General features: G+C 42.1%; 2 protein-coding genes across 6 annotated transcripts in view; one reads left to right on the top strand and one right to left on the bottom strand.

Moving 5' to 3' along the window:
- LOC140197630 (KH homology domain-containing protein 4-like) overlaps positions 1 to 2,062 on the top strand; it is a 60,392-nt gene extending 58,330 nt beyond the window's left edge. For all 3 annotated transcript variants that reach the window (XM_072257872.1, XM_072257873.1, XM_072257874.1), the window contains one exon: positions 1,325 to 2,062. In XM_072257872.1, coding sequence (XP_072113973.1) covers positions 1,325 to 1,602 — 278 coding nt within the window. In that variant the 3' untranslated portion in view covers positions 1,603 to 2,062. The remainder of the gene's footprint in view (positions 1 to 1,324) is intronic.
- A 32-nt stretch (positions 2,063 to 2,094) lies between these two features.
- Positions 2,095 to 16,018, bottom strand: part of aggf1 (angiogenic factor with G patch and FHA domains 1) — a 79,075-nt gene continuing 65,151 nt past the window's right edge. For all 3 annotated transcript variants that reach the window (XM_072257871.1, XM_072257869.1, XM_072257870.1), the window contains 2 exons: positions 15,114 to 15,213; positions 2,095 to 3,739 (listed from right to left, as the gene is read on the bottom strand). In XM_072257871.1, the coding sequence (XP_072113972.1) occupies positions 3,515 to 3,739; positions 15,114 to 15,213 (325 nt within the window). In that variant the 3' untranslated portion in view covers positions 2,095 to 3,514. The remainder of the gene's footprint in view (positions 3,740 to 15,113; positions 15,214 to 16,018) is intronic.

Raw genomic sequence — 16,018 nt, forward strand, 5'->3', positions numbered from 1 at the left:
CTTCCCTACTTTTTGTGAGAAAGATGGCTTGTTTCCAATTTATATCTGTGAAAACCTATTTCCTAATATAGAGCATCATCACAGTTTGTAGAAGCTTTTATTCAACCCTGAAGTTCATTTCAATGCATTTGGAGTAGGTAATAGTGTACATATCCATGGAATTGGGTGAGGAGAGCATATGTTCTAGTGTTACTGCTTGCAAACTATACTGAATGTACACAAGTTCAACTACACATTGAAATCTTAAGATCTGTTAATAGTTCTAAATGAGCAGTTCATTTCAAAGCATATTTGAGCAAGTTGTCGTATTTTCTATATTTGATAAATTTCAAACAATTGTCTGCCCTTGGTGATATTAATAGTTTGTTGCCATCTACAAGTGTGCTGAGCTAACCGAGTTCCCTCGCACATTTACTTAATGTCTTACTGTTTCTCCATTTCTCTCATGAAACTAATTTTCAATCTGTGGTAGCAGAAATCCAAGCTGTAATGTAATAACGGCATTTGCAGTGCACTTCCTCCAAGTAAGAATGTATCATATTGATTCTAATATCTGAGGGACTGGTTTGTCAAATGGAATTTTGATCATTTAAAACAATCTTTGTTTGCTTTTATGTACACTGAAATGAATTGCGTATGATTAATTTAGATTCTCTATTAACAATTGTATCAGTACCTATAATAGCTATTATAAATAATAACTTTTACTTCTAATGTCAAAGAGCTGGAAAGCCATGGTGTTAAATTTGTCTTTGGAAAGTAAGAGATGTCTAATTTAGTTAAACTTTAAGACATAATCAGATGTGGTGTTTTTGAATTAGGATGAATTAATTGCAGTTGCCTCATTGCTAAACCTTGCAACTTTATACCTTATTTAGGGTATTTCTAAAACAGGTGAATACTAGTCAAGCTGCTGAGATTAATACATGATCAATATGTTAGCTGAGGGACCTTTTTCCATGCTGTATATCACTAAGGCATTGTTTATTGAGAGTTTAATATTAACAAACGGTCATGTGAAGTTGGTAATTGTGGTATAGATTGAACATATTATGTAGCAGTTGATCTGAATTTAATTTTCCTTTCTTGTGTCTTGTGTTCTCTTACATGTTTCTGATGGGACATCACCTGCTGCTGTCAACTTGACATGGCTTTATCTGACATCTTCATTTGTGTACTGTACTGTTGATTTCTCGATGCATTGTCTGTAAACATTTTAAAACATTAACAATATGTTCTCTTTCCCACAAACTAAATCTTTTTGATACTGAATACCTCTTGGATTTCTGGGTGTGTTTGGGGATTCTTTTCTTTTAAAATGTAGGTCATATCTCTCCAAGCCATAAGCGACACAAGACTAGCGATAGCCTATGTGCATTGGCACAGTATGGTGAAGATTCTTCAGATGAAGAAGATGAACGTCATAAACGAGGTGGGAGATACAGAACTTCTGGAAATGCGTCACGCAATATGTATCATCCCTACTTTCAGCCCTCTGTACACCGCCCTCCTCATCACCATCAACATCATCGTCAGCAGCAGCAGCAACATGGCATACCGAGGTCCCACAATTCCATGCCCTTCTGGATGGCACCCAACTAATACTGAAAATGTTGTAAATGTATTTTTGTCAATGTTCTCTTCACTATGTGCAGCTAAACCTCGTGTTCAAAAGAACTGTATGTGCTAGGTGTGGTAATATTACCTGATATACCAGCACTCCTGGAATTAATTTTGATGGACCACCATTATCAAATGGCTGACTGCAATGGACAATAGACTCGTGCAGGGTGCAGAAACTTGGGAAGAACCATATTATTGGCTTTTTTTTGTTACAGCGCTGCATTAGCTGCAATAACTTGAAGAGTAAATTCACATTACCTTCAGTATACAAATTCTGGAAATGAAGACTTAGTGACAACCACCGCTTTCCCCACTGGTACTTTGCAGAAGCATGATTCATGCAGCAACCTTTTATGTTGTAATGGACAAAGAATTTTAGTGTATTAAAACTGTAAAATAAAAGTGTGAAGAAGTGTTGCAATGTGTACTAAAATGAGAACCCATTGTGAAATAAGTTTGTGTAGCAGCAAATGATGGAGAACAAGTTTATTCTTGGATCCTTTAATATCAATAACAACTTCCACACTCATCCTAGTAGTTGCAGCAAGAAGTTCGAGGTAGGTGCTGTACGTACATAGCTTTGCAGGAGGCAGGTTACTTTATTTTCAGGTAAACTCAGTGCATACCCAAATGCTCTTTTTCTTTGACTGGGCCAGTGATTCCTATATCTTTTCATGAAGGCTTTAAATAATTTCCTCGTTTGTCAATACAAACATCAAGGGAAAATTAAATTGGGAGGAAGATGTATTAAGACTTAAAGTAAGTCCAAGTGGAGAGTAAATGTGGACATATTCTGGTGTGAAAAACTTTAATACTTTTTAAAGTAACATACAAATGTTGGAGGAACTCAACGGGACAAGCAGTATCTATGGAGAGGATGTTTCAAGCTGAAACCTTAATCAGGACTTGGAAAGGAAGGGGGAAGAAGCCAGAATAAGGCAGTATGTGGAGTGGAAGGAGTACAAGCTGGCAGGTGATAGATGTAGCCAGGTGAGACTGAAGTGAGAAGCTAGGAGGTGGCAAAGGTACAGGGGAAGAAGAAGAAATTAAGAGGGTGGATAATAGGAGGAGGGGCAGCTGGGAAGAAGGGAGTCAGAATGGAGAATGGAAGTAGACAGGGACAGGGGGGAGAGAAATTTCTGTAAGTTAAAGAAATTGCTATTCATGCTTGTTGGGTTGGAGGTTACCCAGACAGAATGAGGTTGATATTCAATGCGGCAATCAAAAAAAGGCCGCCTGCGAGAGGATTTATGTAGAGGAGGAAAGTTATCTTGATTACAAGAGGCTTTGGTGAGACAATCGGGAATGTTATGTGTACTAATTGTCTTGCAGATTAACCTTGTCCAGTGTAAGGTTTCTGATGAGTTACATGATTATTCCTGATGCTGTCTAGTTTATTATTAATTTTCCAATTATGATGAAATATTTCCACCTGATTTAATTTAAGAGCAGAGGAAACTTTTCAATTGGGTGTTAAATTACTAGTTTAGATCAGGCTGCACGCCTTGATCTTTGTTTATTGTTTAATTTTTTAAGTCTATCAAGTGTACTTATATCATTTTATTGTTGATAAGGGTAAGGTAGATCTTTGAGAATTCCAAGAGATATCATCTTAACCGACCTTCAGGCTTTCCTACCCAAGTTTGAGAAAACATCTCTTCAAAGAACATTCAAGCTTTGGTTGAAGGATGTGAAGATACAAATGACCAGTTGCAAGATACATAACAATTATTTCTATCTCATTACAAGAATATCTGTCCTCATTTTGAATGAAGATGTACAATACTCCATTTCAATTAGAGCAGTGATTTACTGGAAATTGAGACATTGTTTAAAATCACACTTTAAAACAGGGTTAGTGTCTACCTTTTATTTTAAAAAATTGGAAAATTCAAATTGTAGAATCTTCTGGCTCCCTCCTTTTAGACTCAGCTTTTGCACATATTTTTGTATCTGCCTCCTTTTGACTTGTAGTCTGTTGGAAGGCTTCTGAAAATCTTGCTCTGGCTTTGGCCCAGTTCTTGTGGTTTTTGGAGCCGTATAGTTGTGCATCTTCAATTGAAAGTGGTATTTTAGCCCCCAGGCCTGATTGTGACTGATGAAGTTGAACTTGAATCTGAGGGGGTGAAAAAGACAAAGTGCAATTTGAGATTAGTATACAGTAGTTGCTATATTAAATTGATTTCCCTTTGAATGTTACAAAATTAAAATTGTTTAGAAATTCTTAACATCTGTTTGTATTCAAGACAAGTTTCCTTTCCATTCCTGCCTGAGGAGTGACTTGGATCCAATTTGTCTACCTTCCAGCAGGTGCCATTTCATTGGCCCTTCACTCAATCTTGGAACATCTGGACAGTGAAGATACATACATCAGGATGTTGTTAATTGACTACAGTTTGGCATTCAGTATTGTCATCCCCTCAAAGCTAATCAATAAGATTCATGACCTAGGCCTCAATACCTCCTGGTACAACTGGATCCTGTCATGTAAAACCTTAAACTTCTATACGTGTGTGGTAGAAAGCATATTGACTGGTTGCATCATGACCTGATATGAAAACAATGCCCTTGAATGGAAAAGCCTACCAAAAACCCTCCTCACCACGTCTACATGGACTGCTAGCACAGGAAAGCAGCATCCATCAAGGACCCCCACCATCTAAACCACACTTTTAGTGTCAAAAAACTACAGAAACAGGCCCTTCAGCCAATCTGGTCTGTGCCAAATCATTAAAACTGCTTAGTCCCAACAACCTGCACCCAGATCATAGCCCTCCATACCCTTCCCTTCCTTGTACCCACCCATGCTTCTCTTAACAGGTGAAATCACAATAGCATCTATTTGTGCTGGTAGCTCTTTCCACACACTCACCACCCTGAGCAAATAAGCTTCTCGTGTCCCCCTTAAACATTTCATCTTTTGCCCTTAACCCATGACCTCTAGTTCTAGTATTACCCAACCTCAGTGGGAAAAGTCTGCTGCCATTTATCCTATCTATACCCCTCAATTTTGTATACCTCTATCAAATCTCTCCTCAATATTTTATGTCCTAGGGAATAAAGTTCTAACCTATTCAATCTTTACTTGCAACTCACGTCCTCCAGTTCTGCAACACCTTTGTAAATTTTATCTGTACTATTTTAATCTTCTTACATCTTTCCTATAGGTAGGTGACCAAAACTGCACATAATACTCCAAATTAGGCCTCACCAGCTTTTTATACAACATCCTAACTCCATAACTCGATACTGTGATCTATGAAGGCCAATGTGCTAAAAGCTTTCTTAATGACCTTATCTACTTATGACAGTTCTTTCAATGAATCATTGACCTGTATTCCCAGATCTCTGTTCTACTGCACTCTTCAGTGCCCTAGTGCTCGTAGTCCTGCCAAAGTGCAACATCTCACACTTGTCTGCATTAAATTCTATTTTTCAGCCCATTCTTCCAGGTGGTTCAGATCCTGCTGCAAACACTGATACCACGTAATCATCCCGGTCATTGATATAAGCAATGGACCCAGCACTGACCCCTGCAGCACTCCATTAGTCACAGGCAGAAAGGCAACAATCTACCTCTACTCTCTGACTTCACCCACAAAGCCAATGTCAAATCCAATTTTCTACCACATTTTGAATGCCAAGTGACTGAACCATGTGGGTCCTTGTCAACCGTCTTGCTGAACTCTAAGATTGGTTAGACAGGACCGACCAAGCATATCCTGTCCTTTAGAATACCTTCCAATAACTTTCCCACTACTGCTGTCGGGCTAAGCAGCCCATAATTACATAGAAAACCTACAGCACAACACATGCCCTTCGGCCCACAAAGTTGTGCCAAACATGTCCTTAGAAATTACTAGGCTTACCCATAGCCCTCTATTTTTTTAAGCTCCATGTACCTATCCAAAAGTCTCTAAAAAGACACTATTGTACCCACCTCCACCTGTTGCCGGCAACCCATTCCACGCACTCAGCACTCTGCGTAAAAAATTTAACCCTGACATCTCCTCTGTGGCTACTCCCAAGCACATTAAACCTGTGTCCTCTTGTGGCAGCCACTTCAGCCCTGGGAAAAAGCCTCTTGACTATCCAAACAATCAATGCCCTCATCATCTTATACACCTCTCATCCTCCATAGCTCCAAGGAGAAATGGCTGAATTCACTCAACCTGTTTTCATAAGGCATGCTCCCCAATCCAGGTAACATCCTTGTAAATTTCCTCTGCACCCTTTCTATGGCTTCCACATCCTTCCTGTAGTGAGGCGACCAGAACTGAGCACAGTACTCTAAGTGGGGTCTGACCGGGGTCCGATATAGCTGCAACATTACCTCTCAGCTCCTAAATTCAATTCCAAGATTAATGAAGGCCAATACACCGAATGCCCTCACCATATACACACTTAATCTGGGTTGAACTCCATCTGCCACTTCTTAGCCCAATTTTGCATCCTCTGTCCTGCTGTAACCTCCGACAGCCCTCCACACTATCTACACCACCTCCAACCTTCGTGTCATCAGCAAACTTACTAACCCATCCCGCCACTTCCTCATCCAGGTCATTTATAAAAATCATAAAGAGTAAGGGTCCCAGAACAGATCCCTGAGGCACACCACGGGTCACTGACCTCCATGCAGAATATGACCTGTCTTCAACCACTCTGCCTTCTGTGGGCAAGCCAGTTCTGGATCCACAAAGCAATGTCCCCTTGGATCCCATGCCTCCTTACTTTCTCAATAAGCTTGCGATAGGGCACCTGATCAAATGCCTTGCTGAAATCCATATACACTACATCTACAGCTCTTCCTTCATCAATGTGTTTAGTCACATCCTCAAAAAATTCAATCAGGCTCATAAGGCACAACCTGCCCTTGACAAAGCCATGCTGACTATTTCTAATCATATTATACCTCTCCATAAATCCTGCCTCTCAGGATCTTCTCCATCAACTTACCAACCACTGAAGTAAGACTCACTGGTCTACATTCTCCTGGGCTATCTCTACTCCCTTTCTTGAATAAAGGAAGAACATCTGCAACTGTCCAATCCTCTGGAACCTCTCCTGTCCCTACTGATGTAAAGATCATTACAAGAGGCTCAGCAATCTCCTCCCTCGCCTCCCACAGTAGCCTGTGGTACATCTCATCCAGTCCCAGCAACTTATCCAACTTGATGCTTTCCAAAACCTCCAGCACATCCTCTTTCTTAATATCTACATGCTCAAGCTTTTCAGTCTGCTGCGAGGCATCACTACAATCACCAAGATCCTTTTCCATAGTGAATACTGAAGTATTCATAAAGTATCTCTGCTATTTCCTCCGGTTCCATACACACTTTCCCACTGTTACACTTGATAGGTCCTATTCTTTCACGTCTTACCCTCTTGCTCTTCAGATACTTGTAGAATGCCTTGGGGTTTTCCTTAATCCTGCCCGCCAAGGCCTTCTCATGTCCCCTTCTGGCTCTCCTAATTTCCTTTTTAAGCTCTTTCTTGTTAGCCTTATAATCTTCTAGATCTCTAACATTACCTAGCTCTCTGAACCGTTTGTAAGCTTTTCTTCTTGACTAGATTTATTGCAGTCTTTGTACACCACGGTTCCTGTACTCTACCATAACTTCCCTGTCTCATTGGAATGTACTTAGGCAGAACTCCACACAAATAACCCCCGAACATTTGCCACATTTCTTCCGTACTTTTCCCTGAGAACATCTGTTCCCAATTTAAGCCTCTAATTTCCTGCCTGATAGCCTCATAATCCCCCTTACTCTAATTAAACGCTTTTCTAACTTGTCTGTTCCTATCTCTCTCCAATGCTATTGTAAAGGAGATAGAATTATGATCACTATCTCCAAAATGCTCTCCCACTGAGAGATCTGACTCCTGACCAGGTTCATTTCCCAATACCAAATCAAGTACAGCCTCTCCTCTTGTAGGCTTATCTACATATTGAGTCAAGAAACCTTCCTTAATACACCTAACAAACTCCAGCCCATCTAAACACCTTGCTCTAGGGAGATGCCAATCAATATTTGGGAAATTAAAATCTCCCATCATGACAACCCTGTTATTATTACACCTTTCCAGGATCTGTTTCCCTATCTGCACCTCAATAGCCCTGTTGCTATTGGGCGGCCTATAAAAAACACCCAGTAAAGTTATTGACCCCTTCCTGTTCCTATCCTCCACCCACAGAGGCTCCGTAGACAATCCCTCCATGACATCCACCTTTTCTGCAGCCGTGACACTATCTCTGATCAACGGTGCACGTCCCAAACTCTTTTGCCTCCCTCCCTGTCCTTTCTGAAACATCTAAAACCCGGCACTTGAAGTAACCACTCCTGTCCCTGAGCCATCCAAGTCTCTGTAATGGCCACCACATCATACCTCCAAGTACTGATCCACGCTCTAAGCTCATCCACTTTGTTCACAACACTCCTTGCGTTAAAATAGACACATCTCAAACCGTCTGTCTGAGCGCGTCCCTTCTCTATCACCTACCAATCTTCCCTCACACACTGTCTCCAAGCTCTCTCTATTTGTGAGCCAACCACCTCTTCCCCAGTCTCTTCAGTTTGGTTCTAACCCCCCAAACAATTCTAGTTTAAACTCTCCCCAGTAGCCCTAGCAAACCTTCCCGCCAGGATATTGGTCCCCCTGGAATCCAAGTGCAACCCCTGTCCTTTTTGTACAGGTCACACCTGCCCCAAAAGAGGTCCCAGAAATCTGAATCCTTGCTCCAATCCCTCAGCCACACATTCATCCTCCACCTCATTCTATTCCTATACTCACTGTTGCGTAGCACAGGCAGTAATCCCGAGATTACTACCTTTGCTGTCCTGCTTCTCAACTTCCTGTAGTGTTTTTTCAGGTCATCTTCCCTTTTCCTACCTATGTCATTGGTACCAATATATACCATGACCTCTGGCTGTTCTCCCTCCCACTGCAGGATATCTTGGACGCGATCTGAAACATCGCACCTGGGAGGCAAACTACCATTCCAGTTTCTTTACTGTGTCCACAGAATCGCCTGTCTGACCCCCTAACTATACAGTTCCCTATCACTACTGCCTTCCTCTTCCTTTCCCTAACATTCTGAGCCACAGGGCCAGACTCTGTGTCAGAGGCGCAGCCACAGTTGCTTCCCCCAGGTAAGCTGTCTCCCCCAACAGTACTCAAACAGGAGCACTTATTGTCAAGGGGTACAGCCACAGGGGTACTCTCTAGTAACTGATTCTTCCCCTTCCCTCTCCTGACTGTGACCCACTTGTCTGTCACCATTGGCACCGGCGTGACCTCCTGCCTATAACTCCTTTCTATCACCTCCTTGCTCTCCCTGACCAGATGACCGTCATCGAGCTGCATCTCCAGTTCCCTAACGCGGTCCCTTAGGAGATGCAGCTCGACACACTGGGTGCAGATATGCTTGTCTGGGAGGCTGGGAGACTCCAGGACTTCCCACATCTGACACCGAGCGCAGAAAACCGACCTCACACACACACACTACTTCCTTTCCACAATTAACACAGGCAAACCTACCTCGCCTCATTACCACCTAAGGCTGTTGAGCCAAAGCCCTATCACTCTGCTACCTCTTACTCTGCTGCCCGCTGGATATGGCAGTCTTTTTAAACTTTTCCCACTCTACTGGCCTGCGCAGTCTTGCCTCTCTTCCTGGTTTATTCTTACAGCCTTTCTTAACCAGCAGAATATTCGCTATTTTCCAATCTTCCGGTACCTCGGCTATTACTAAGGATGATTTAAATATCTCTGTTAGGGTCCTTGCAATTTCTGTTCTTGCCTCACACAGGGTCCGTGGGGTACATCTGTCAAGTCCTGGGGATTTTTCCACCCTAATTTGCCTCGACAGCAAATACCACCTCCTCTAATCTGTATAGGGTCACTGCTGCTTCTCACATCTATGGCCTGTGTTCATCATCCGAGATGCAAAAAAGTCCATTTACGATCTCCCCCATCTCCTCTGGGTCTATACACAGATTACCAATTTTGTCCCTTACTATCCATTTGCTCTTAATACAAGAAACCCTTAGGATTCTTCTATACCTTGTCTGCCAGAGCAAACTAATGCTTTCTTTTACCCCTCTTGATTTCTTTAAGTATTCTGCATTTTTTATACTAATCAATTTTTTTCTTAACCAGGGCGTCAATATATCTTGAAAACCAAGGTTCCTGAAATCCTTTATCCTTTTCTTTTATTCTGACAGGCACATACAAGCTTCATACTCTTAAAATTTTACTTTTGAAGGCCTTCCACTTACCAAACATACTTTTGCCAGAAGACAGCTTGTCCCAATCCAGAACTACCAGATCCTTTCTGATACCATAAAAATTGAGCTTTCTCCAATTTAGAATTTCATTCCAAGGACCAGACCTATCCTCTTCCATAATTACCGTGAAACTAATGGCATTATGATCACTAGTTGCAAAGTGCTCCTCTACACAAACTTTTGGCATCTGCCCTGTTGCATTCCCTAATAGATCAAGTATTGCACACTCTCTCGTTGAGACTTCAACGAGGGGTGATTGATAAGTTCATAGCCTAAGGTAGAAGGAGTCAATTTTAGAAAACTTGGCACATTTATTTTTCAACATAGTCCCCTCCTACATTTACACACTTAGTCCAGCGGTCGTGGAACATACGGATCTTGAACCTCCAGAAAGTGTCCACAGATAGGTGATTGATAAGTTCGTGGCCTAAGGTAGAAGGAGATGAATTATACAGCTCTCATTACATGCACATGCAGTTCAACTCTGAGTGATTAGGCAGAAAGTTTGAAGTTAATAACTCATCTCCTTGTACCTTGGGCCACGAACTTATCAATCACCTGATGAGTTAACTGATGAACTATTAACAAAACTTTCTGCATAATATAAAAGCAAGGATGTAATGTTGAGACTTTGTAAAGCACTAGTGAGGCCACACTTGGAGTATTGTGAGCAGTTTGGGCCTCTTATCTGAGAAAGGATGTGCTGAAACTGGAGAGGATTTAAAGGAGGTTCATGAAAATTATTCCAGGATTAAACAGATTGTTATATGAAGAGCATTTGATGACACTGGGCCTGCAATGACTGGTATTCAGAAGAATGGGGGTGGGGGGGGGGTGACCTAATTGAAACCTATCGAATGATGAAAGAGTGGATGTGGACGTTTCCTCTGGTGGGAGTGTTTAAGACCAAAAGACACAGACCCAGAATAGAGGGATGTCCTTTTAGAATGGAGATGAGGAGGAATTTCTTAAGCTAGAGAGTAGTGAATCTGTGGAATCCGTTGGCACAGCTGTGGCCTTTGTATATTTAAGGCCAATGCTGATAGATCCTCAATTGGTCAGTGCATGAAGGGATATGGGGATGGGGGGGCGGGGGGCGGGTGGAGGCAGGAGATTTGAACTGAGAAGGAAAATGGATCAGCCATGACGAAATGGCAGAGTCGACTCGATGGACCAATTGGCATAATTCTGCTTCTCTATCTTATGGTTTTGTGTTTCTTGCAACAGTCTGCAATGTCTATAAATTTGTTCCTCTATATCCCACAGACTGTTGGCGAGTCTATAATATAGCCACATTAAGGTGGGCGCAGACACACAGAAAATGCTGAAGGAACTCAGCAGGCCAGGCAGAACCTATGATAAAGAGTAAACAGTCATTTCAGGCAGAGACCCTTCATCAGGACTGGAAAAAAAGATGAGAAGTTAGAGCAAGAAGTTGAGGGAAGAGAAAAGGAAGTAGTACAAGGTGATACTCAAAACTGGGAGGGGGGAGCAGTGAAATAAAGAGCTAGAAAGTTGATTGGTGAAAGAGATAAAGGGCTGGAGGAGGGGGAGCCTGATAGGAGTTTAGAAGACCATGGAAGAATGGGAAGGGTAAGGAGCACCAGAGGGAGGTAAAGAGATAAGGTGAAAAGGGGAAAACAGGAATGGGGGATGCAATTACTGGAAGTTCGAGAAATCGATGTTACCCAGACAAAATACAAGGTGTTGCTCCTCCAGCCTGGGATTGGACTCATCACAACAGTAGAGAAGACCTTGGACTGACATGTTAGAATTGAAATGGTGGCCAACAGGAGATCAGACTTTTTCTTGCAGATGGAGTGCAGGTGCTTGACGAAGCGGTCTCCCAATCTATATCGGCTCTCACCAGTATACAGGAGGCCATGCCTAGAGCACTGGATACAGTAGATGACCCCAACAGACTCAAAGGTGAAGTTTACCTCACCTGGAAGGACTGAGGCCCTGAATGAGGGAGGTGGTGTAGGGGCAGGTATGGCACTTGTTCCACTTGCAAGGCTAAGTACCGAGAGGGAGATCGGTGGGGATGGACGAATGGAGAAGGGAGTCATGCAGCGAGCAATCCCTGCAGAAAGTGGGGGAGAAGGGAAAGATGTGATGGGATTCTGTTGGCAGAAGATATGGAGAATTATGTGCTGGACGCAGAGGCTAGTGGGGTGCTAGGTAAGGACAAGAGGAACCCTATCCCTGGTGGGGTGATGGGACGATGGGTTGAGGGTAGGAGAAAGGAAAGCCCCTGGTTAGTTCTGGAATGAAAAGCCTCATTCTGACGGCAGAGATGGAGTAACTGAGAGAAGGGGAATGGAATTTTTACAAGTGACAGGTTGGGAAGAGGTATATTCCACGTAGCTGTCAGAATCAGTGGGTTTATAAAAGATATCAGTAGAGAAACAATCCCCAGAGAGACTGAGAAAGGGGAAGGAGGTGTCAGAAATGGACCAGGTAAATTTTAGGGCATGGTGGAAGTTAGAGGCCAAGTTGATGAAATTGAGAAGCTCAGCATGATGCAGGAAGCAGCACCAACGCAATCATCAGTGTAGGGTAGAAAAAGTTGGGGAGTGATACCAGTGTAGGCTTGGAACACAGACTGTTACACATTGCCAACAAAAAGGCAGGCAAAGCTAGGACCCATGCGAGTGCCCATGGCTACACCTCTGGTTTGAAGGAAGTGGAAGGAGCCTAAGGAGAAATTATTCAGAGTGGGGACCAGTTCCACCAGATGGACCAAAATGGTGGAGGAGGGAAACAGGTTGAGTCTGTTGTCTAGATAGAAGCAAAGAGCTTTAAGGCCCTCCTGATGGGGTGATGAAGGTGTACAAGGACTGGACATGATCACACCCTTCTGATTCCTCAGTTCCAGCCATAAAACCTCAAGACGAGTTCCCCAGTTTGTACAGACTGAGCACTGCTGTGCCATTTTCCCTGACTAGTAACACCACCCCTCCCTAGTTAATCCCTCCTGCTCTACCATGTCTAAAAATGATAGAACCCCGGAACATTGAGCTGCTAGCCCTGCCCCTCCTGCAACCTAGTCTCACTAATGGCTACAATGTCACAATTTCAAGTGCTGATCCATGCCCTGAGCTCATCTGCCTTTCCTATACAGTGCTATGCAAAAGTTTGGGCACCTCGGTCAAAATTTCTGTTACTGTGAATAGCTAAGCGAGTAAAAGATGAACTAAGTACAGACCAGGCAGAGTGCCCAAACTTTTGCTTCGGGCCCTTTTCCTTTTCGTTATTTTGAAACAGTAAAAGATGGAAATAAAAAAGTTCTCTTGCTTAAAATATTAAAGAAATGTGTCATCTTTAACTTTATGCCTTTTGGAAATGGATGCCCAAACTTTTGGAAGCCGCTGTACATACAATCTCAGAACATTAGTCCAACCACGCTCAACCTTATGATTCCTGACTTTTCCAGAGGTCTGTCTTATCATTTGTCTCCACAACCACTACACTATCTGTTCTGGCACTCAGGTTCCCATCCTTCTGCAACTCTAGTATAAACTACCCCACTCCTCACCACCCTTCCCAATCCCAATGCCCACCCATCCAGTACTGGGAAACCTTCTCACTAGGATATTAATCCCCGTCCAGCTCAGGTGAAAATTGTCTCCTGTACAGGTCCCACCTTCCCTGGAAGACAGCCCAATGATCCAAAAACCTGAACCTGACCCTCCTGTGCCAACTCCTTAGCCATGTGTTCAACTGTATGAGCTTCCTATTTCTGGCCTCACTAGCATGTAGCCAGTGGCAACCCTGAGATAACAACCCTGGTGGTCCTGTACTTTTAACTAAGCAACTAACTCCTTGAACTCACTTAGCAGAACCTCTTCATTCTTCTACTTACGTCATTGGTATCTATATGGATCACGCCCTCTGACTGCTCATCCTCCCACTTAAGAATGTTGAGAACCTGATCTGAGATGTCCCGGACCCTGGCATCAAGGAGGCATCATATCACCTGGGAATTTTATTCCTATCCACAGAGCCCCCTTTCTGTTCCCCTATCAAAGCTCGCCTCTTCTCCTCCCTTCCCTTAGCCATTGAGCCAGTCTGTGCCAGAGACATGACCGCCGTGATTTCCCGCTGCTAGATCATCTCCCCTAACAGTATCCAAAGTGATATACCCATTACTGAGGGGAGTGGCCACAGGGGTACTCTGCAGTGGCTGGTTAACCCCTTTCACACTCCTGACTGTCACCCAATCTCCTGCGTCTTACACCTCAGGTTTAACTGCCTCTTTATATGTCATGTCTAACAACTCCTCAGCCACCTGAATAATCCGGAGTCAATCCAGTTCCAGTTCCAACTCCTTAACAACGGAGTGTTTGAAGCTGCAGCTGAATGCATTTCTTGCAGGTGAAGTCATCAGGGACACTGAAGATCTCCTTGCCTTCACACATCATGCATGAGGAGCATTCATCTATTCTGCCTGGCATCCCTAATACTCTAAATGTGCAATTATAAAAAAGGAAACAATAAATAAACTGAAAATAAAACTTCCTGCTGCCATCACGAAGGAGGTACAGGAGCCTCAAGACCACACCATCAGATTCAGGAACTGTATTACCCTTCAACCATCAGCTCTTGTATCAGAGGGAGTAACTTCACTCACCCCAACGCTGAACTGTTCCCACAACCTAGGGACTCACTTTCAAGGTCTCTACATCTCATTCCTTGATATTTATTGCTTATTTAATTTTTTTTGTTTCTTTGTATTTTCTATGAATGTGTAAAAAAATAATCTCAGGGTTGTATATGGTGACATATAGGTACTTTGATAAAAAAATAATTTGAACTTAGAACAGTTATGGCAGAAGACAGTTCAAACAGTTAAAATATTTTATCTACATGAACTTTAGCTAAAATCTTTATAAATACTCTACATCAATTTTACTATTTCTCCAACCGCTTTTTATTTCTGTAAAACTGCTGCTAGCTCTCTTGACAACAGAGGCTGATCACTAGGTTATAAGTTAAGGCAATGGATGTTTTCGTATAGCAATGATGCCAAACTCTATGCGTACAATGCAGTTAATGGCAGGTTTACCTGTACGTGATCACTGAAAGGTTCACTGAATGTATTTTCTCACTCATTAGATCACTAGTAATAGTGAGCAGATCACTATTCAGCTGGTTAATTCATTTACTTTAAAGTATGTTTTCTAAATGGAAAAAAATTACCGGCTCTTTAATTCCACAGCTTCCTTTACCAAGTCCTTCTCCTTTCTTCCAGCCCATCTTTTCCAACATTTTTCGTCCTTTGTTGTCATCACAGATTTCCCTAAAATGAATAAAGTCATTAAACCTGTAAATGTGTAAATTCTATTGATGAGAAAGCAATTTACTAGTTGGAGTATCAAAATTTACATTTAATTTCAATTGCAGATTATACGTAGAACTGCTTGTAATGGTTACCTAAATGTCAATAAATTAGTCTTAACTGATTCTATTTATGAGGTGCTAAAGGTCCCTAAAAAGACATCATGTACCTGTATTCATAGCTAACATATTGGAAAAGGTCATTCATGCAGAGCCAGGACAAAGTTCTTTAGACTAAGATGCACAAAAATAAGAGATTCCCCCAACATCAATAACTCAGGCTTTGTATCTATTTAGAAGATTAGTTACATCTCTCTCATTACTACTGACCTGAAATTTCTGTCTAAATTGCTAAATTAATTTCCTAGAACTTCATCTACAAGACAATTCTAAAATGTAATGGGATACTTTAGTTTCAAAGGGCAAAGCTGGAGGATCAATAGTCAATGTCTTCCAAGACAAAAGAATCCAAATGCCATAGTGTGCAAAACCTTCATGTTGTACTCTACGAGGTCTACTTGAAATAAATTTATATTTATGACTTAAAAGTTGAGCAGGGAAGTAGGAGCATCAAGGCAAAGGGTTTCTAATTTTTTTTGAAGTTAGTAGTAATATACAAATGTCAGCTGAATAGAATTCAGCCACAGACATTCAGACCTGCTCCATTATTCAATGCAGCCAGAGGGCATAGTTTTAAGGGGCTTGGAAGCAGGTACAGAGATGTCAGGGGTAAGTTTTGTTTGTTTTTTTTAAAAAAAACGCAGAGA

The sequence above is a fragment of the Mobula birostris genome, chromosome 5 (genome assembly GCF_030028105.1).
Source record: "Mobula birostris isolate sMobBir1 chromosome 5, sMobBir1.hap1, whole genome shotgun sequence".
NCBI classification, from domain to species: Eukaryota; Metazoa; Chordata; class Chondrichthyes; order Myliobatiformes; family Myliobatidae; genus Mobula; species Mobula birostris.